The 18,694-nt window shown below is 33.3% G+C and overlaps 1 protein-coding gene across 8 annotated transcripts in view; it reads left to right on the forward strand.

Annotated features, from left to right (window-relative positions):
* Vav (Vav guanine nucleotide exchange factor) overlaps positions 1-18,694 on the forward strand; it is a 384,489-nt gene that overhangs the window by 125,774 nt on the left and 240,021 nt on the right. For all 8 annotated transcript variants that reach the window (XR_011334865.1, XM_069839772.1, XM_069839777.1 and 5 more), the window contains 3 exons: positions 10,372-10,488; positions 10,566-10,681; positions 11,067-11,115. Coding sequence is in view for 7 of the 8 variants with exons in the window: in XM_069839772.1 (XP_069695873.1) it covers positions 10,372-10,488; positions 10,566-10,681; positions 11,067-11,115 (282 nt within the window). In the remaining variant the exon portion in view is untranslated. The remainder of the gene's footprint in view (positions 1-10,371; positions 10,489-10,565; positions 10,682-11,066; positions 11,116-18,694) is intronic.

The following is an 18,694-nucleotide window of genomic DNA, read 5'->3' on the forward strand; positions in this document are numbered from 1 at the left end:
TATAATTATTTCAAATATTTTTTTATAATTCAATTTTTAAAAGATATACATCATTGTGAAATAGCCCTATTAAAAATCTAAAAAAATTCCTACTAGGTGCACTGAAGTATTCTTAATAATTCCAGAAAAAATCAGAATGGGATCTCCAATAGTTTAATGGAAATTTAATTACTTATGACAGAATGTGTAGCGGTCGGCGCAGCGGCAGTGGACGGGAAGCGTTAAAGCGCGCTAAGAGGTTTATCGGCGCTGGATAATTGACTGAATGTTGCAACATTACACCAAGTACGGATCAAGTTACTTGAGGAAACACTGCTAATTTACTTATTATGATATCTTCAAATAATTGTACATTATGCTTTTCAAATGTTTCTTTTCATTCACATTTTAAATTTTCATTCGCCTACCTTCTTTCTTGAAAGAAAATTGTTTTACTAAATCTTCAGTTTTTGACAACAGAATGAAAGAATATAATTTTAATGTACAGTTCCAGTTATTGGTTTTAGATTATGGTATCTGGCCTGCAAATTTTCAGTGTGGTTTTTGTGCTTATTGAATGGACAAAATATAAATGACACGTTAGAAATGTTTTTTGTGACTAATCAAACAGTTTTTTTTTTTTTTTTGTGTTGTTATAGGATCTTGTATAGGCTAACTCTCGTGGCAAGTCTTTTAACAGTATCTCCAATGCCAACACATGGACCTTTACCATGCGACATTGCAAAGAAGTGTCATTCAGCACTAATTCCATAATCGTCTTCATGTAAGCAATTATTTATTTTTTTTTTTTTTTATTTTTTTTTGTGAACTTGATCCATTGGAAAAGTAGATGATTTTTTTCATATCGTTGAATTCTTGCTTTAAGAAATTGATTAATTGATTGCTTCGGATTGAAAAAAGTGAAAGGAATCGGTGTCATGTTTCATGGTTTCTGAGATGACATTACTTTTGTAACGAATTTCTGTATCTCCTTTGAAATATACTACGAAAGGATTTATTTATTTATTTATTTATTTATTTATTTATTTATTTAAATATACAGAATAAAGAATATAATTACAAATAAGAGAAATAGAAATAAAATAATACAATCAATATAAAAAAAGGAGATGCAGTAGTATTAACAAAATTTGAGACCGAATGAGCAGCGCTCGTGTTCGGTCACAGTTCAGATATAATATTAATAGGCCTATAAGAGAATATAAAATAAAATAAAGTAGGAAGTAAAATTAAAATTGTACTGTATTGTGGCTTGGCATATGTTCCAATGCACACCTTGTATTGAATCTTGTATTACAAATGAATAATTTTCAGAAAAGTCTGCAATAACTATGAAATTTTCAGGTTGTACTTTCTTTGCATTCCATCAAAAATAAAATATGGCTGACTTTTGAATGGATGATGATGCATCTTCTACATGAAAAACTTAACATGCTAGGGAGCCTTTTACTTTTGAAACTTTTCACGGGGCTATCGTTTTGTTGTATCTTTCTTTTCTTGATAGGGGATTCTATTGACATCAAACTCTTGTTTAATTCCTCATTATTACTGATTTCTTGCACTGTATCCATAGAACTGCTAGAAGAAGTACTGGGATAATCACTTTCTCTGTCCACACTTTCATTTGATTCATGTTTATTAATATCACAAGAACTACCGGCTTCACATATAATTTCACCTGACCTATGCGGAAATTGATTGATTTTTACGGAACAAATCACATATTTGCACACTCAAAGACTCCTTTAAATTGAGCTTTATTAATAAGTCGCGACTTACGCGTCTTAGTGTACTTTTCTTTTTAAAAGCGTGATTAGGAAGGTAAATGGATTTAAACACTTGTTATATATTACGCGATCTTTACCATCACTCATGTTGTATAGAAGTCACGTCACTGCGCGAAATTCAAACCCAAACTGATTATTTTTCTCTCATGCCATCTGTTTACTGCCATAAAGTTTACTGCCTTACCCAGTCTTGCTATCATCAAACTCTTGGCTATATTACAGTATAAACTGTGAAGGGCTTCCCCCTGAGCTGAAATAATAAAATAATTTTAGATAAGATATTTACTGTTCCTTAAGGTATTAATCATTTGATGATTAGTATGGTGACATCAGATGCAACGGGAAATTTCCACGGGCAGCCTTCTAGCCTATGCTGCAAGCAGTTCGTTAGCTGGGCATCGCGAGCGTGTGCATGCCTCCGGAAAATAAATTGTTACAAATGTATGGGTGCCGATCCCATATTTATAAATGCAGTAGTTTACAGATAATACATCAGCGAACAAGTCTATATTTTTTTCAGATTTTTAACTTGGCTATTTAATATAGTAATTTTGCTTTGAAAAAGAAATTATTAAAAAAATAGGCCAAATTTTTAATTTATTTGTGATAGGCCTAAAGTAATAAAAAGTGTTTTATTTCGTCTTTCAAATGCGCCAAACCGCAAATCTCAATTATATGTAGACACAGAGTTCCAAGCGAGTTTATGTAACAGTGCGTGCATAATTTGCGTAACTTCAAATATTCATAACTACACAAATAATTAATAATTGTGAAAATAAAAAAGTACGGGTCTCCTTATTTGATGTCTGGAATTCATGAAAAAAAATTCGACCATTTCCGAGAAGGTCGTGTTTTATTGCTGTGCGATTTGACGTGGAATGACTCGCATATCGTTTTGCTGCATCAATCGAGGTGGAGTTTCTGCATTACAAGACCTTGGATACAAGATACACACCACACGCGATAGTGTCTTTCTGTCACTTCCATTGTTGTTGGAAAATATTACCAACCACAAAAATCTAAAATAAACTGCTGTTAAAATTTTTAGTAGTTAAACCGATTTCTATATACTGTATGTTATATGTATGTGTTATATGTCAAAACATCGTAAATTTTATTTTCTTATGTCATGTATTAAATTATTGATCATTTGCATGTCAATTATTAAGTAATATTTAATTGCGTTGTTGAGTCGACCACCTAGCAGCACTGTGATAATTTGCTGCGCTTTATTGCACAGAGTCTTTCATTTGCTACGTCATTTGTAAACAGTGCTGATAATGAGTGGTACATGTGATACAAAGATGTCCGAGAAATATAAAGATATTCAGAAGGCTGTTGAGTCTAATAAACTGTCCATCAGACAGGCATCCAAAAAGTACAGGATCCCTAGAACAACTAAAGGAGATCACGTTGCAGGTCGATATATGGGAAGAAATGGTAAACAACCTGCATTTAGTGAACATGAAGAACAAAGCAGAATACTCTATTACTATATCGGAATAGGGATTTCCATTTTCCAAGTTCGATTTGCGTGTTAGCAAAACACTAAGTATACAAAAGTGTAAAAACTGTTAAAGTGTTCTGAAACAACTTTCTCAGAGAAGATTGGCCAGAGGTTTTCATACGAAGAAACAGAAGATTATCTACAAGAATATCCAGAAATATTCCTTCAAGAAGAGCTAAGGCAAGTTCATCTGAAAGAAAGTACTTCCCTTTCACTAAAAATGATAATAATATACACAAATGCTCGCTATTTTGAAATGTTGCAGTACAAAGAAACTTAACTCTTTATTGTAGTGTGGCTGACACAGCCCCCGAAATCAGCAGAGCTCAATTACTGTTATTTCTAATATGATGGTCGACTCGAGGCTGAATGCTGGATTGAGTTGACCAGTCACATTATAATTTTTACATAGCCAATTTCGTACTTCAGAAACAATAATTATAGTGTATCAATCATCATAAAATTAGAAGTAAAAACGTCGTAAAAGTGATTGACTCTAGACAGGTTGACTAATAAATATGCAATATAGTAAAATAAATAAATTAATGTTACTAGATGATAATGAAAAATAACGCATAAAACATACTTCAAGCCAGTTTTGATATATACTTCAGAAACCTGGACATACACCAAACAAGATCTGAGAAAAATTTAAGCCTCAGAGATGAAAATCCTGTGAAGTATTCTACAGAAGACAAAAAGAGACAGGATACGAAACGACTTAATCAGGGGAACTCTGAAGGTTAAAAAATTAACAATAAAATTAGAAAATACGAGATTACAATAGTTTAGACACCTTAACAGAAAGGGAAAGACTGCCAAAGAGAATATTAAATTTAAAAGTGAAAAGAAGATGACCAATAGGAAGACCACGCAAAAAAATGGATAGATCAAATTCAGAAGAACTTACAAGAATACAGATACAAGTGGGATGAAATAAACTGAAAAATGGCTTGGAAATACAGATGAATGGAGACATATTTGATATTGACCTTCCAAAAGAAGGACACGATAAGAAGATGATGAGAATTGGAAAATAAATATTACTTAGGAGAGAAATAGGAGATAAATTTATGATTGGTATAAAGCGGTAACTAGGTAAAAAACTATATTTCAAGGGCAGGAGGGAAAGGATAAATGTGACGTTTGAGTAAGGAGAGGGAATAAAATAGTAGGAAATTTAGGTATAATAGTGTGTTCTGCAAGAAAGTGTTTATGTAATAAATGTACTTGTGGCATCGTATGCAAAATTGTGAGGTCCACATTGCGTGAATGTAATTGCTGACATGAAATATGCATATACATATTATTGTTGATGTTGTTTTGGTGAAATATTTACTCAAAAAAAGAAAACAGTTTCATTCTTCTCATTAGTAGACTTATATTTAAACATTTGTTTACTTATTATTATTATTATTATTATTATTATTATTATTATTATCATCGTTCAATAAATTTGTGAAAATTACTTTTGCGGTTAATTAAGTGCAGTTGGAGATAAACCTGTCACACAGTGCAAGAATGGCTAGAGGAGAAGAAAAAAACAGTACAATTAAACATTGCCTGTCATAATGTCATATGCCAGGTCTTATCTCTCCGACTGTATGCACACTTAATATGTTTGTTCTTACAGCAGTTTCTGGCAGTTTGCAACTGTCATAAGCATGTGCATATGGAATTTACAAGCAGAAAAGTCTATGTGCGCATGCTCATGACAGTTGCAAACTGCCAGAAACTGCTGTACGAACAAACTTAATACCTTAGGGTTTGCTTCTTGGCCTGCAGAGACTAATATAGTTACTATTTGGCCCATTGGAAAGAAAGTTTGCTGACTCCAGTTCCAAATTATACCTTTCTTTATAATTCTACCATTTTGTGTTGTTCATAAAGACTTCTTTCTCTTAGTTTAAATTGTAGCAGTTATTGTGGTCACTGTCATGATGAATCAGTTGCTTTCCTTTTAGATTTTCTCGTTGGGTGTATTTGTTGACTTCTTTTATCTTCTGATGTCTTTATTCAGTCTTCCCAATTGGTATCTTTAATTTACTCTAGAAATCTCGTTTCACCTGATGTGGTGTTTCTTCTTTCTTTTTGCAAACTGATGTTCTGTTGCACTACAGAAATTATCATCATATCATGATAGAATATAATATTGTATATTGTTGCTTGATTTTTTGTTATTTTATTATAACTAGTGCTGTAATTGGAGAGGAATTAAATGGAGTATCATTTTATTTCATGAAAGAAATTTTATTTTGATTCTTGAAAAAATGGAGTTTCCATTCCATTTCGTGAAGAAATGTTAAGACTATTAAATAATAAAAATTTATTTATTATAGAAAACAACAATTTGTCACTCTGTAAAAAATTGCAATATGGAAATTTTAGTTTGGTACTGCATTGTTTTGTTGGAAACCATTGCTAGATGTCTGTGAGTGTTAAAACAAAAACAACAAAATTCATATTTTTCAGTATTGCGACAGTTCAATTTTCCCAGATATAGTAGTCATCTTTGTCATCATCTTAAGTCTGAAGACCTGTTTTGATTTCAGTGTTGTTTAATATTTGTCTGACCATTGTTTCCTTGAGTATACTACGTTTCTTCTTTCTGAATGGAGCAACATTTAAAAGTGTGTTTGTTTTTATTTTAACACGTTTTACCTTCTGATATTTTATGCACTATTGAAATTTTATGTTTGATAATTCATTTCTGTTTTTTTTTTGTTTGAAAATTATTTATGTTACTTTATTTTTAATATAGCCTACATGGAAAATGGATTAATTATATTTTGATTGATTTTGATTTAATTTCTTCCTGTAACCACTACAGGTTGCCATCGACAAAGAGTACCATGATACAATAGAGTAAATGCCTTGAGGCTTAGTGATACATTGTTGTTAGAGTGAAAAATAACAATTTGAATTATATTGAAACACATGATATTAAACGAAGTAGCGTCAAGGAGATGCGAATTATTCATGGTCCATATGTATGATGCCTGAAAATAACTATTGAGCCTTTGAGTGCTGCAATTGTTAGATCTCTTAAAATATTTTTATGCAGGCCAAAAGATTTACAGAAGTCGACTAGGAACCGGGGTATGGTCCCACGGGCTCCTATCATTAGTCCCGTAATGACGATGGATTCCAGATGGTATTTGTCCTTATAAAAACTGATGGAAGGTTCATATATATATTCCTTTTTTCCTCATCTACTTCTTCTGGCTGGTGTTCATGTGATTCGAATCTCACAGTAGGGTCTATGATGTAACCTTCAAGAGAGGGAGGTTTAAATGCAATTATGTCGATTCTTCGATTATTGCCCTCACTGGATATGCCATGTACTTCTTCATATACTGAATAACCTTTGTTCCTTAAGGCAGTTGCTGTTATAGATCTTATTGTGTGATGCCGCGTATTTCGTAGAAGTTCACCGTGTGAACAGGCCCCCAGGACATGGGCAAGGGTTTCAACCTCCCTGTTGCAACGTCGACAGAGGTTACTGCCCGAAGACCTGCCAAGTACTCTACGCTCAGCTGGCACATTCGCATTCATCTTAATTGCTTCCCTCCACTCACTACAGGAAAGACCCTTGTGATTCCAGATCCACTTATTGGCCGGGGTATATTGTTGGTATAAGAGCACACCTTTGCCTTTATGTTTTTTCTGGCTCCAGTTCTCAAACGCTTTTTCTCTTAATACTTGCCGTACCTTTCGCGTATCTACAGTGCCGTACTTGTCCAAAATATTTGCTGATTCGGTGATATTGAGTGCTGTGAGACTGGATGTAATTTCTTGGGATAATTGCCTTGTAGCATGTAGGAAGGAATTATTGGATTTAAGCAATATCTTACATGCATTTATATGTTGTAAGTATAATTCCCATGCTGAACAAATAAACCTAATCCCTTGAATTCTGTGTCTGTATACAACATATCTGTAGGAAGGTCATTAGGCAATTGCATTATTTCTTTCAGCACACCCCTTATCATAATATCTGCATCCACTATGAATTTATTAGAAATTTTTTTTGGAGGCACTGTCTGAAATGGATATATTAGACTAGGACAGATTGAGGTGTTAATGATGTTGTATTTTTGATCCGCTTGTATAGTGAGGGCCACATAAGAACAGTTCCTAAACAGCAAATATTGCCGTCTTGTCAGTGTTGCTAACTGTTACCAGATATCACACGATCCTATGTACTAAATGACTTATTTACTTACCGTACTTTATGTTGGAAGGTTATTCTAAATAATTCAATAATTTGTAACATATTTTCGTAGGCAAACTATATGGGAAAGGGGTCAACATGTCAAGTATTTTGTCTGGCAATACTAAACAATTGACTCACGAGATTTAACCTCAAAATGTATTTTGTTTGACCACATGAAATTATTAGTACTAACTCCAAAAATTTACCTGACTGTAGTCTTGAATTATAACCATAACGCAACACACAAAATAACTATTATGTATTAATATTAATACTGATATTAATTAATTATTAGTATGTTCAAATTTCATTAGCTTCCAGTAACCGGTTCAGAAATCTAGTACAATTTTAATTTCATGGAACTCCAGTACTGACAAATATTGTCGATATATGTCTTAACTGCCAACATACCAGTTACAAAATCACTACCATTTGTAGTATTTGTCAGTATCGAAATTCGAAACGAAGTTGGCAAAAGAAAATTCAACCTGCAAACTAGAAAATCACCACAGTCCACTAGCTTATGTAGTAATGGGGGAAAAATGGTTAGGTTTCACCCTTAGGGTATAAAGTAAGCTGACCCAGACTATAAGTGTGGGGAAGAAATAAGCAACTCAACATTTGTTCGTAGTTTAGACAATGTTGAAAGAGGATCAAAATTAATCTCGTCATAAAAATTGACTCCTAGATAGCGAATGAAGTCACCTCTTTGCAAACTAGCTATTTCATTTCCAGACGAGATGTGGAAATTTTCTTCAAACAGCTGACCCTTTTTAATACACATGCCTTTACACTTGTTAATGTTAATATCTAGGCCGATTTCATGGAATTGTTGAACTGCGTGATTGAAGAGTGTTATAGCGGATTTTTTGTCTTTACCAATAATAACAATATCATCTGCGAAGCCCATTACAGTTAATTGATCATCAGATGGACTTAAGTTAAATCCATACTGAGTAGTCATGCCGTGTTCACTAAGTTCGTTCAAAATATGGTCAATGCATAGATTGAAAAGAGTAGGTGACAAAGGGGAACCTTGTAACACATCTCTGACTATGGTGATGGGTTTTGTTTTACCATTGTTAGATTGAATCGTTGTAATATTGCCTGTCTGTAAGCTGAAGACCAGATTTGTCAGTTTAGTTGGAATGGGTAATGCATTTAAGATATTTCTTAAGTGGTTATGACCTATGTTATTAAAAGCTTTCCGTATATCAATGAAAATAACAGCCAGATCTTTTGCATTTGTTTTGGCTTCACGTAGCAGAGAATCTAGAATTGCAGTGTTGATGTGAGTACCAGAGGAGTTGGTGAAACCTCTTTGGTTGGGGTTAAAACTCACGAATTCGCGGATACGTCGGTCAAGTACACGTTCAATTACTCTTCTGATTACTGAACATATTGTGATAGGTCTCCAGTTTGTTAAATCCTTGTATCACCACCTTTATGGATTAATATAGTTCGGGCTTGTTTAAACTTGGAGAGTACGAAGCCAGTTTTTAACATTCGTGTAGCGATAGAAGCTATTATTTCTGTTGCTGTTTTATTTTTAATTACTCTCACAATAATGTGATCAGGGCCAGGTGATGTATCTACTGCTATATTCCTTAGGGCTGTCTCAATTTTCCCAGTACTTATTGTTTCCATGAACATGTCGTCCATTTGGATTCGTTCATGTACATTTAGGGTGGAAGAATATTCAGTGCGAACCATATGATTAGGCTGTCCGTGTGTATCAGAAAAGTATTTAAATATAGCTTCAGTTGAAACATTACAACTTTCAACTTTAGAATGTAGGACAGACCTCACTGCTTTCCTCTGTTGGTTGTAATAGAGGTATTGTGTAAGTTGAAACTTATATTTTTCTCTACATTTCAGTCGATCTCTTTTAGTTGCACGTTCCGGATTTGTAGTTTGTTTATATTTTTTCTGGTTATCTGTGTTACTTTTGTTTTTCCGATATTGGTGGTACTTCCGAGCTGGATGTTTTGGACCTGGAAGTAAATCGATCGCTGTAGCTAAGAATTCAGTCCACTGGTTGACATTAAGATCGTAGTCTTCATCATTAACATCTAGAATAAATCTGTCTCGCCATTCTGTCATTTTCTGGTTAAATTCTGTGCAGACATTGCAATTTCCAATATTGGTATGTTGAGGGCATGATGGGTTACAATCCGTATCCTCAGATATCCCAGAACTATGGTTTTGTTTTCCATGATGTGATAGTAAAGTCTGACAGTGTATTTCATGATGGACTTTGCTGATATGAATTTTCACCCCGTGTTTACTTGAATAGAAACAGCCACAGTGTGGACACTGAGATGGATTAGAGGCTTTACTCTCCTCTATACTTTGAGAATTATGAGAAGTCTCGCTTTCTCCTGAAGTCTTTCCTTGCTGATCAGTATCATTAGTAATACAATCAATGTTGTTAACAGAGTCCTGAGATGACGAATTATGACTTCTAGCTATATGTCTGTGAATACCTCTTTTTGTAAAATTTTTATTACAAATGGTACACTTTATTATGTCTGAGAATTAACAAAAGATGTGGATGTATATGGATTAACGTCAATTTCATTCATGACAACATTATAATACTGGTTGCCAATGTAAACAATTCTTTCATGTGGTTATCAATATTCTATATTGGAGAAATAAATATATAAAACTTACATTCAAGTGCCACTAACATCATCACATGTTCCCATCAACTTATACTTCACATCCAAAATCATAACTAAATAAATTAACTGTTGAAAACTATGAAATCACAAGAAAGCAACGAACTAAATATAGGCCTTTGTATTTCTCGTCATGGCCAACTATATGTCGTATTATTTAATTAATTTTATATTTAGAATCATGAGGATTACCGGGATTTGGAGAGAGCCAAAGAAGCCATGGTTGATGTTGCTCAGTACATTAATGAAGTTAAACGAGACAGTGACACCCTGCAGATTATGAGATCAATTCAGGTATGTGACTTCATTTTGTTATGAACCTAATTTCAACAGTTTGGGCATTTGACTAATACATTTCAAATTCTCTGCAGGAAAGTATATCAGACTGGGACATGCCGGAAAATACAGAACTAAAAGATTATGGACGACTACTGAAAGATGGTGAATTGCGAATAAAAGCACATGATGACCATAAGATCAAAGTGAGGTATGTTCTGGCAACATTAAAGAATAACGGTTCGAAATTAAAAAAAATGTAAAGAATAACGGTTCGAAATTTAAAAAAATGTATTCTTTAAATTTCTTAGTTAAAAGTATTGTCAAATCTTTTTCAATATGTTAGTAAAATCTACATTCAATGTAATTTAGCATCATTAACTGTTAACAACTTTAAATTACCCTCCAGTATTTTCTGTTCAAAATTTTGTATCCAGTTGGTACGTAATCCATATTGTATTATATATATATATATATATATATATATATATATATATATATATATATATATATATATTTTACATATTCAGAAATATGTGTAATTGCACACATACAAGTACAGAAAATATAATTTTATATTTCTATGTTTGTTTCAGATATGTGTTTATATTTGATCAGGTCATGTTGATGTGCAAATCCATGAGGGTATGTATGTTTTGAGTGTTGTACAGCTACGCATGCTTTCATAACTTAATTGGCCGGTTTCATCAACAAATGTTAAAAATGTACTAACACGTGTTAACATTTTTTCGTGTATTTCGGTTCTGTCAATGATTTCCACAAATATTTTCTTAACTCTCGCGAAAATTTAGAATAGTATGAATCAGGGAAGTCTTGTCAGAACCAAAACTTTTTAATGTGTTTCACCCACTAAACATAGAGAAAACCTGTGTAATATTACGATCTCTTTGACAATTATCATTTGTTATTGAAAATGAATGATGATACTGATGGTGTGAAAAACAAAGAATCCACTTTTACTAATATAGAGAAGTCTTTGTTAGTGGAATTGGTAGCCATTTATAAAGAGATACGTAGTTTAGAATGCAAGAAAACAGATGGTATGAAAATCAAAGCCAAAGATGATGATTGGGTGTTGATTACTAATGTATTCAATTGCCATGGGGAGGTTACCACAAGAACTAAGCAACATAACTTTTGCAGCCGCTTTTAAATATTACATATTGGAACATTACATATTTTCGTCTCATTCTCACTGTACTTAGCATTAGAAATTAACGTAAATAGTACTTGTAACATGGAAGAAAGGGAGAGTCATATTTCCGATGTGTCTGACAACTGTTTCGAGATCCTTAGTAAAAATTCGTCCTGAGATAGTTTTTCGAAATCAAGATAGTTTTTCGAAATCAGTCATATATGCCTCTCTTCCGACAATGTATGATACATACAAAAAGGTCAAACAGCAATTTTGCATTTACAATATAATTTACACCAGCAATAATTCAGATTTTAACAGTTTTGTTAAGGTTTTAATTCAGGAAATTGTGATGTTAACTTAAAAAACAGTTTAACAAATTGTTAAAATTAGCAACTGTTCATAAAACAGTTTTTATGTTAAATTTATTGTGAAATCAGTATAAAATTAGTCAAATTTTAACATCTGTTTGTGAAACCAGCCCTTGAAATCTTGTTAGGTCTTATCAAATGAATCAAATGTCCAGTCACTCTTTTGTCATGAGCTGAACCTCAAAGGGATTGTTCCTCATTCTTATAACTGCACTGGTATAGAAGAGATAAATTCTGTAAATAATAAATAATAAATTTTGTAAATGACAAATAATAGGATAGCGCTTGTAATATAGAAAATTCTATGACCACCAACTGAATAAAATCCTTGTTTTCAATAACGAACACAAATTAACGTAATTTAATACATATAACATGAACTTCAACATAAATTGAATATAAAATTCTGAATTAATCTGAACCATTCTAGTGCACATAAATAATTATGATTGTTTTAGTGGTAGTTGTTGTGATGGTGTCAGCTGTGGCAGTGGTAGGTTAGATTAAATTGACCTAACACTACAACCGTAACCTATATTGTATTATTCTCCAATAATTTTTTGTAAATAGTAGGTTACTTCCCTGTATGACTAAATTGTGCACCAACATGCTTGGGTTAAATCGCACATCTATCCTCTCCTCTCCTGTCTATCTTGCGTCTCGTTTTCAAAATTTATCCACCCATCATAACCTAGACACACGATCACAACACTCCTCAATATTATCCATTCCCTCCCACCGAACATCCTCATATTCATCTTCTTTCACTGTGGCTGTTCCTCGACTTTGGAATTCCCTACCGAGTAATGTCAGGGACTGTCAGACATCAAACCAATTTAAGAATAGGCTAACGAGATATTTTTGTAACAATTCTTGTTAACAATAATAGCTGTTTCAAGTTTCTCAATGTTTAATTGTTATATATATCACATATAAATATCTAAATTATCTCATTATTATTATTATTATTATTATTATTATTATTATTATTATTATTATTATTATTATTATTATTATTATTATTATAACAACTATTTCTTACCAATGTTTATTATTGTCACACTAACATTAGTTATCCAATTTTCATTATTTACTTTCATGTTGTTTTATGATCTAGATATTAATGTAATAACTATGTAAGCAAATGTATTTAATTAGAATTAGAGTCTGGCTGGGCGGAAGAGAAGGCCTACTGGCCTTAGCTCTGCCAGATTAAATAAATAAATAATAATAATAATAATAATAATAATAATAATAATCCTCAGTGCATATGAAGAGAAGGCATATGTCACTGTTGCTAGTGAATCGTCCATCAGATGGGGATGTTAAGCCTGGCTGCCTCCTTGGTGCTATTCGACAGGAGTAGGCTAGGTGCCAGCACTGGATTTCCCTTTCTCCCTTCCTCATCTTCACCATCATCCTCACCCATTTCCTACATTACACTTACACGAACACTTACACATACACTCACCCTAGTACATGACATAACTCTTCACAGGTACACATCATGTACAGCATGGCCTGCCTAAGTGGTGTACAAATTGAATATTGGTTTCAGTTCTGCCATCTATTCACAGTATGTGGAACCCAAATCATGCAAGTGAAGTGGATAGGCAGGCATTAGACACACACACTTTCTTGTATGGAGTATTGTAGTCGTGTTATTGTATGGCAAATTGAAGTAAAACTCTGGCTTGAACATATATAGATCACTACATGTTAAGAAAGTGAAAGAGAGAGTGGGGCGAGAGAGACAGAGAGATGAGTATGGTGTTGTCTAATTTGCTGCAACTCATAAAGTAAATAAGCGCAAAGCTAATATTGTTTCTAAAATATAATACCGGTAAGTAGAAGCCCTCATAACCAGCACCAAAGGGACCAGGCTAGTTCCAGATACGAGATTTTGCCGGATAATTGAATAAATACCAGGATATACAAAAAAAAAAAATTCGTATTTCATGGTGCCAAATTTTGAAACTGCAGCCATGTGAAGCTTATTTCTCTATCACTTGCTCATAACTGAATAAGCATAAAAACTATGTGGATTTTCCTTATTAAAACACATCACACAACACAAATAATACACTAATTCTATGTTCGAATATTCACTGAAAATTGAAGTTCATGCGAATTTCCTAATGCGGCAACACTGACGGCCCGAACATAACTAAACAAACATAAAAAAAATAATAAACTAATTTTAGGTTCGAATATTCACTGAAAATGAAAGTTCGTGCGAACTTACTAATGTGGCAAAACTGACGGCCCAGACTGTGGAAATGTGGTAGATTTTTTTTTTTTTTTACTCAGCCAAAAGTGCCGTTGTTTTGGTATTGCCGATTATTTGAGTGCTGATTTTACTGGGATTTTACTATAACTTGTTTGGGCAAGTCTGTAGTCCAGGCAACACAGGGGTTTTCCTCAAGTTCACCTGTGACTTTCCAACAATTCTCCACCATCATCATCCTTCCAAATATAATGTGGATCCACCACCTGTGGTGTACTCAGGATAGTCTCTAACAAACTAAGTGGTCCACGTTTCTTGGCACTAGCAATATTTTTGAGCCCGCTTTTAGAGTCGGATGAACAATGACAAGTTAAAGACTCTGTCAGTGGACCAAAAAAAAAAAGTTGATTTTTCCATTTTAAAAGTTACTTTTTATTTTAATTAAAACATCCATATCGGTCACTTAAAACCTATTTGTCATTGTCATTTTATTATACATTATAATATACAGAAAAATCCAGGGATCGTCAAGAAATACGTGAACAGTCTTGTATGTGTAATTGTATTGTCTTGAACTATTTTGTTTTTCACGTGAATGAACACAGTCTCTCTATCATTGGTTTGCTCTTAGGTGGTACGGTGTACATCTTTCTGTGTGCATTAATACAAAATATAAATTCAATTATTATTGAAATATTGGAATTTCTATATTAAAATTAAACATGAATGTTAAGTCTTCAAATGGTCATCGAATTTTTCTGAAGTTATCCTTTTAAATTCTAAATGGACAAACTTGTCCGTGATCTCAAATGACAAATGGAAAATTATAAATTACGTATTATTTATAAAGTACGTTGGTATTCTTAAATTTAATGTAATATTAAGTTTAATTAAAATAATTTTAAGTAATTTTAAAATTGCTTGTATTGTTCCCTCCTCCCCCCCCCCTTAAAAAGGAACTTATATCATTTCACCTGCAGTCAACTGAAACCCTATCACCTTCCATGCTTACCATTACACCAATTGCTTCACATGGGCTCTCTCCATCTTTGACTGCAGTAGTTGGGATGTGAACCTGCAATCTAAGGCACCATATACAGACTGGACATACTTTGTGCGCCTTAAACTGATTGGCTAATGATTTTACCTGACTATGCAGATATATGGACTCTTGGATAAGAGTTAGAAATTTGCATGTAATAGTGGTGTAAGTCTTCTGGCATTTAGAGGTTAATATTGGAGGGAGGGGGAAATCCACAAGCTTTGGAGTTAATACAAAGGAGAGCTTGATGTAAAAGAGTGGAAAAATATTCCCAGATTCCCTGGGCCCAACTTCGTTTCATTGAGAAACGTTAGACAATCTCTGTGAAACAAATTACTTCAGATCAATCTGAATTGGCCGGGTCACTGGCTGAGAAGAAACTGCCTACTGAAAGATGCACTGGAAGGAATGGTGAACGGGAGAAAAGTTCAGAGCAGAAGAAGGTATCAGATGATAGACGACATCATATAGAGTGAACTGTAAGTAATACCATTAATTTGAGGAGGTTATTCTTTGAGATATTTCAAACAAAATTTAATACAACATTGCTCCTTTGTGGTTTCTTTTCTAGTTAAAATTTTTTTATATGAAACGTTTCATAGTGTGTTTTGGGAAAGCCATTGATTTAATTTCCAATATGCTCAGTCAGTTTAAGAGGACAGTGTATTATAATAATGATTGAAAGGATTTTAGTTTTGTCCTTTAAATGTGTAGAAATTTGATCTGAACAAGTGTTATATTGTAAAATTTCTTTGCAGAACGAAAACTTACATTCGTTCAGGATCAAATTTCTGCACACTTAAATGACAAAACTAAAATTCTTTCAATAATTTATTATAGGATTACCATCTTTTCATTTTCAGATTACCAGACACATTCTAGATTGTATTCAACATAGCCTATATAACATTACTTGTACACTATTTAGATTGACGAACAAAAAGCAACTTAGTGTCACAACCAGCAAAGGTTTAAATTTAATGATCATTGACGAATCACATTTCCCTCACAGTAATTGAAGCGTCGGCAGGAACAACGTTGTATGTTACAGAATTTTCATTCGGCATGTTTTCGTGTAATAATGTTGTATGTCATGTTACCTTGCTATACTCTTTGGCTTGCAACTGTCCATCAATGCAGTACGTGAAATTTGTCCACTCAAAAGTTTGCTACCCTATAAGAACAACGTTGTACATGTACACATTGTACACATTTTTGCAGCTCCTGTAAATTTCACCAAATGTAACTTATAACGTTGTTCCAGCCGACGCTTCAATTCACACAATTAAATATCACAACTGTTAAATGCTTCTTTCTTATCACTGAATCTTAAATGCTTATTTCCTCTTTATTTCGCAGCTTTAATAAGCAAAGATTTAGACTCCAGATAGTCATAAAATTCAGAACACTTCATTGACTGGAAGTTGACTTTACATTGTATTTCTGCTCTAACAAGATCTACAGCAAGCTTATTACGATTATCAGTCCGAACACTTCCCATTATTGAAAACAGTCATTCTGCAAATGCATTACTCACAGGTATAGATAACCCATATTTAACAATTACTAAAAGATTAGGCAAAAATTCAACTCAAAGTTTTGTAAATAAGAAGCTCCACTTTGATTCACACACATTATGTTTTGAGATAACTTCAAGAAGGACATCCTTTACAAGGCAGTATTCTGAATAGAGAGCATTCATGGCTACAAAATCATGCAACCCAAGTTTATTTATGACATCTTCAAGATCACTTCATTTGTTGTTTTCAGTGAGACTGAAAGCTTTAAAAATGATGGACTGGGTTGTTCTCACTGAAATAGAACCACTTTTGCAAATAATCAGTAGCACGTTCATAAAATCTGTTCAACTTGGTTTTCAGTCGCTGTTGTATGTGAGTTGTAAGGTGTTTAAGACACAAAGAAACCTTGTAGGCCATAGAACCCATCATCCAATCTCTGCTTTAGTTCAATTAATAAACTCTTCATTATTCCATATACTTGGTGGAGAAGAACATTCACTTTGCTCAAGTTGCGAATTTCTTTTATGAAATATTCGTAACACATTATGAAAAATTTAAATATCCTTCTTCAGGAGTAGCAACATCATTTTTTTTAACAATCACTGTCAGATCCACTTGAAATAAATTTCCATATAACTGCATCACAATTTTCTTCTCCCAAGCTTAAGAAGTATGACCTTATGCCTGGCCATTTCTCCATCATTTGCATCACTGCAGGGTATAAAGAAAGCCATCTAGTGAGTATATGTTGTTGTTGTTTTCTAATGCCAGGCGTTTGACAATAAAGTCATTTGACCTCTTGCACTCCAATATTTTTCAAAGATATTATCATGACTAGCCACTGAAGCACAGTATATGAGTATATGACATAGAATATTTTTAGCAGAAACCGAAAATTTGTTGAAAACTTTAATAACCATAGTCTCAGCGTTCATTTCACCAAGATTTTTTCCAACTTATTTTGCTTTGTTGTGGATTATATGGCAATTTCAGCTTACAGTGATTAAATTAGAAATGTTTCTTTTAGGTTCTGAAAATAGACTTATGTTTCCTGTAATTACAGCTTCATTATCTGCTGTATATGCGATGACTTTATTATTCTCTAGTACTGGTACCTCTCTGATATGTTCAGCATTTGCTTCTGAAATTTCATTGCTATCTTCATAAAAGTCTAGTAGTTTTGCATGAATACCTTCAGCTGTATAGTTATAAAATGGAAATAATTTTATATTTTGTCAATTTGAAACATCACTAGAAATAGAGAAAATTGAGACACCAAGCTTTTCGTGAATGATTTCAAGAGCATGAGATACTAAACATTACACATGATAGCTTCACACTTAGTGCGTCCACAGGACAGTTTGGCGGCAATATTTAAATCATGAAAACACTTTTGAGCTAACTGCAGCCCACAGTCCATTGAGGGATATGAATGGTGATGTTGAGTGTGATGGAAGACATGAGCGACTTCAGCAGCAATCACCTTATCTTCTTGAGTGGTGTTTTTCTATACAAAAAAGGATTCTAACAACTTATTTTGAATGGCGTCTCGAGTCATTAACTGATGTTTTTCACTGTTTTCATGATTTTTTAAAGTCTTAAATCCATCCCACTTTACAAGAAAGCTATGTAAACAGAGTTTGCATTTTGCATACTCGCTACTAGCATCTGCAGTTAGCCACTTGTATGAGTTTTCCCACTGTTCACTGTAAGTACACAGTCTTTATTTCTTGGGATCGTCACTTCCATACTTCCTTTTCAATTTCGAAAGCATTTCTTTTGCAATACTGACTGATTTAGCGCAGCAAAGCAATACTGTGCAAACTTTATTGCATGTGGCACAAACGAACAAAACTACAACCAGATTCTTGGGAAAGACTGTGTGTGTTTTTTTAAGTACTTCATCCA

Source organism: Periplaneta americana, chromosome 11, assembly GCF_040183065.1.
Source record: "Periplaneta americana isolate PAMFEO1 chromosome 11, P.americana_PAMFEO1_priV1, whole genome shotgun sequence".
Lineage (NCBI taxonomy): Eukaryota > Metazoa > Arthropoda > Insecta > Blattodea > Blattidae > Periplaneta > Periplaneta americana.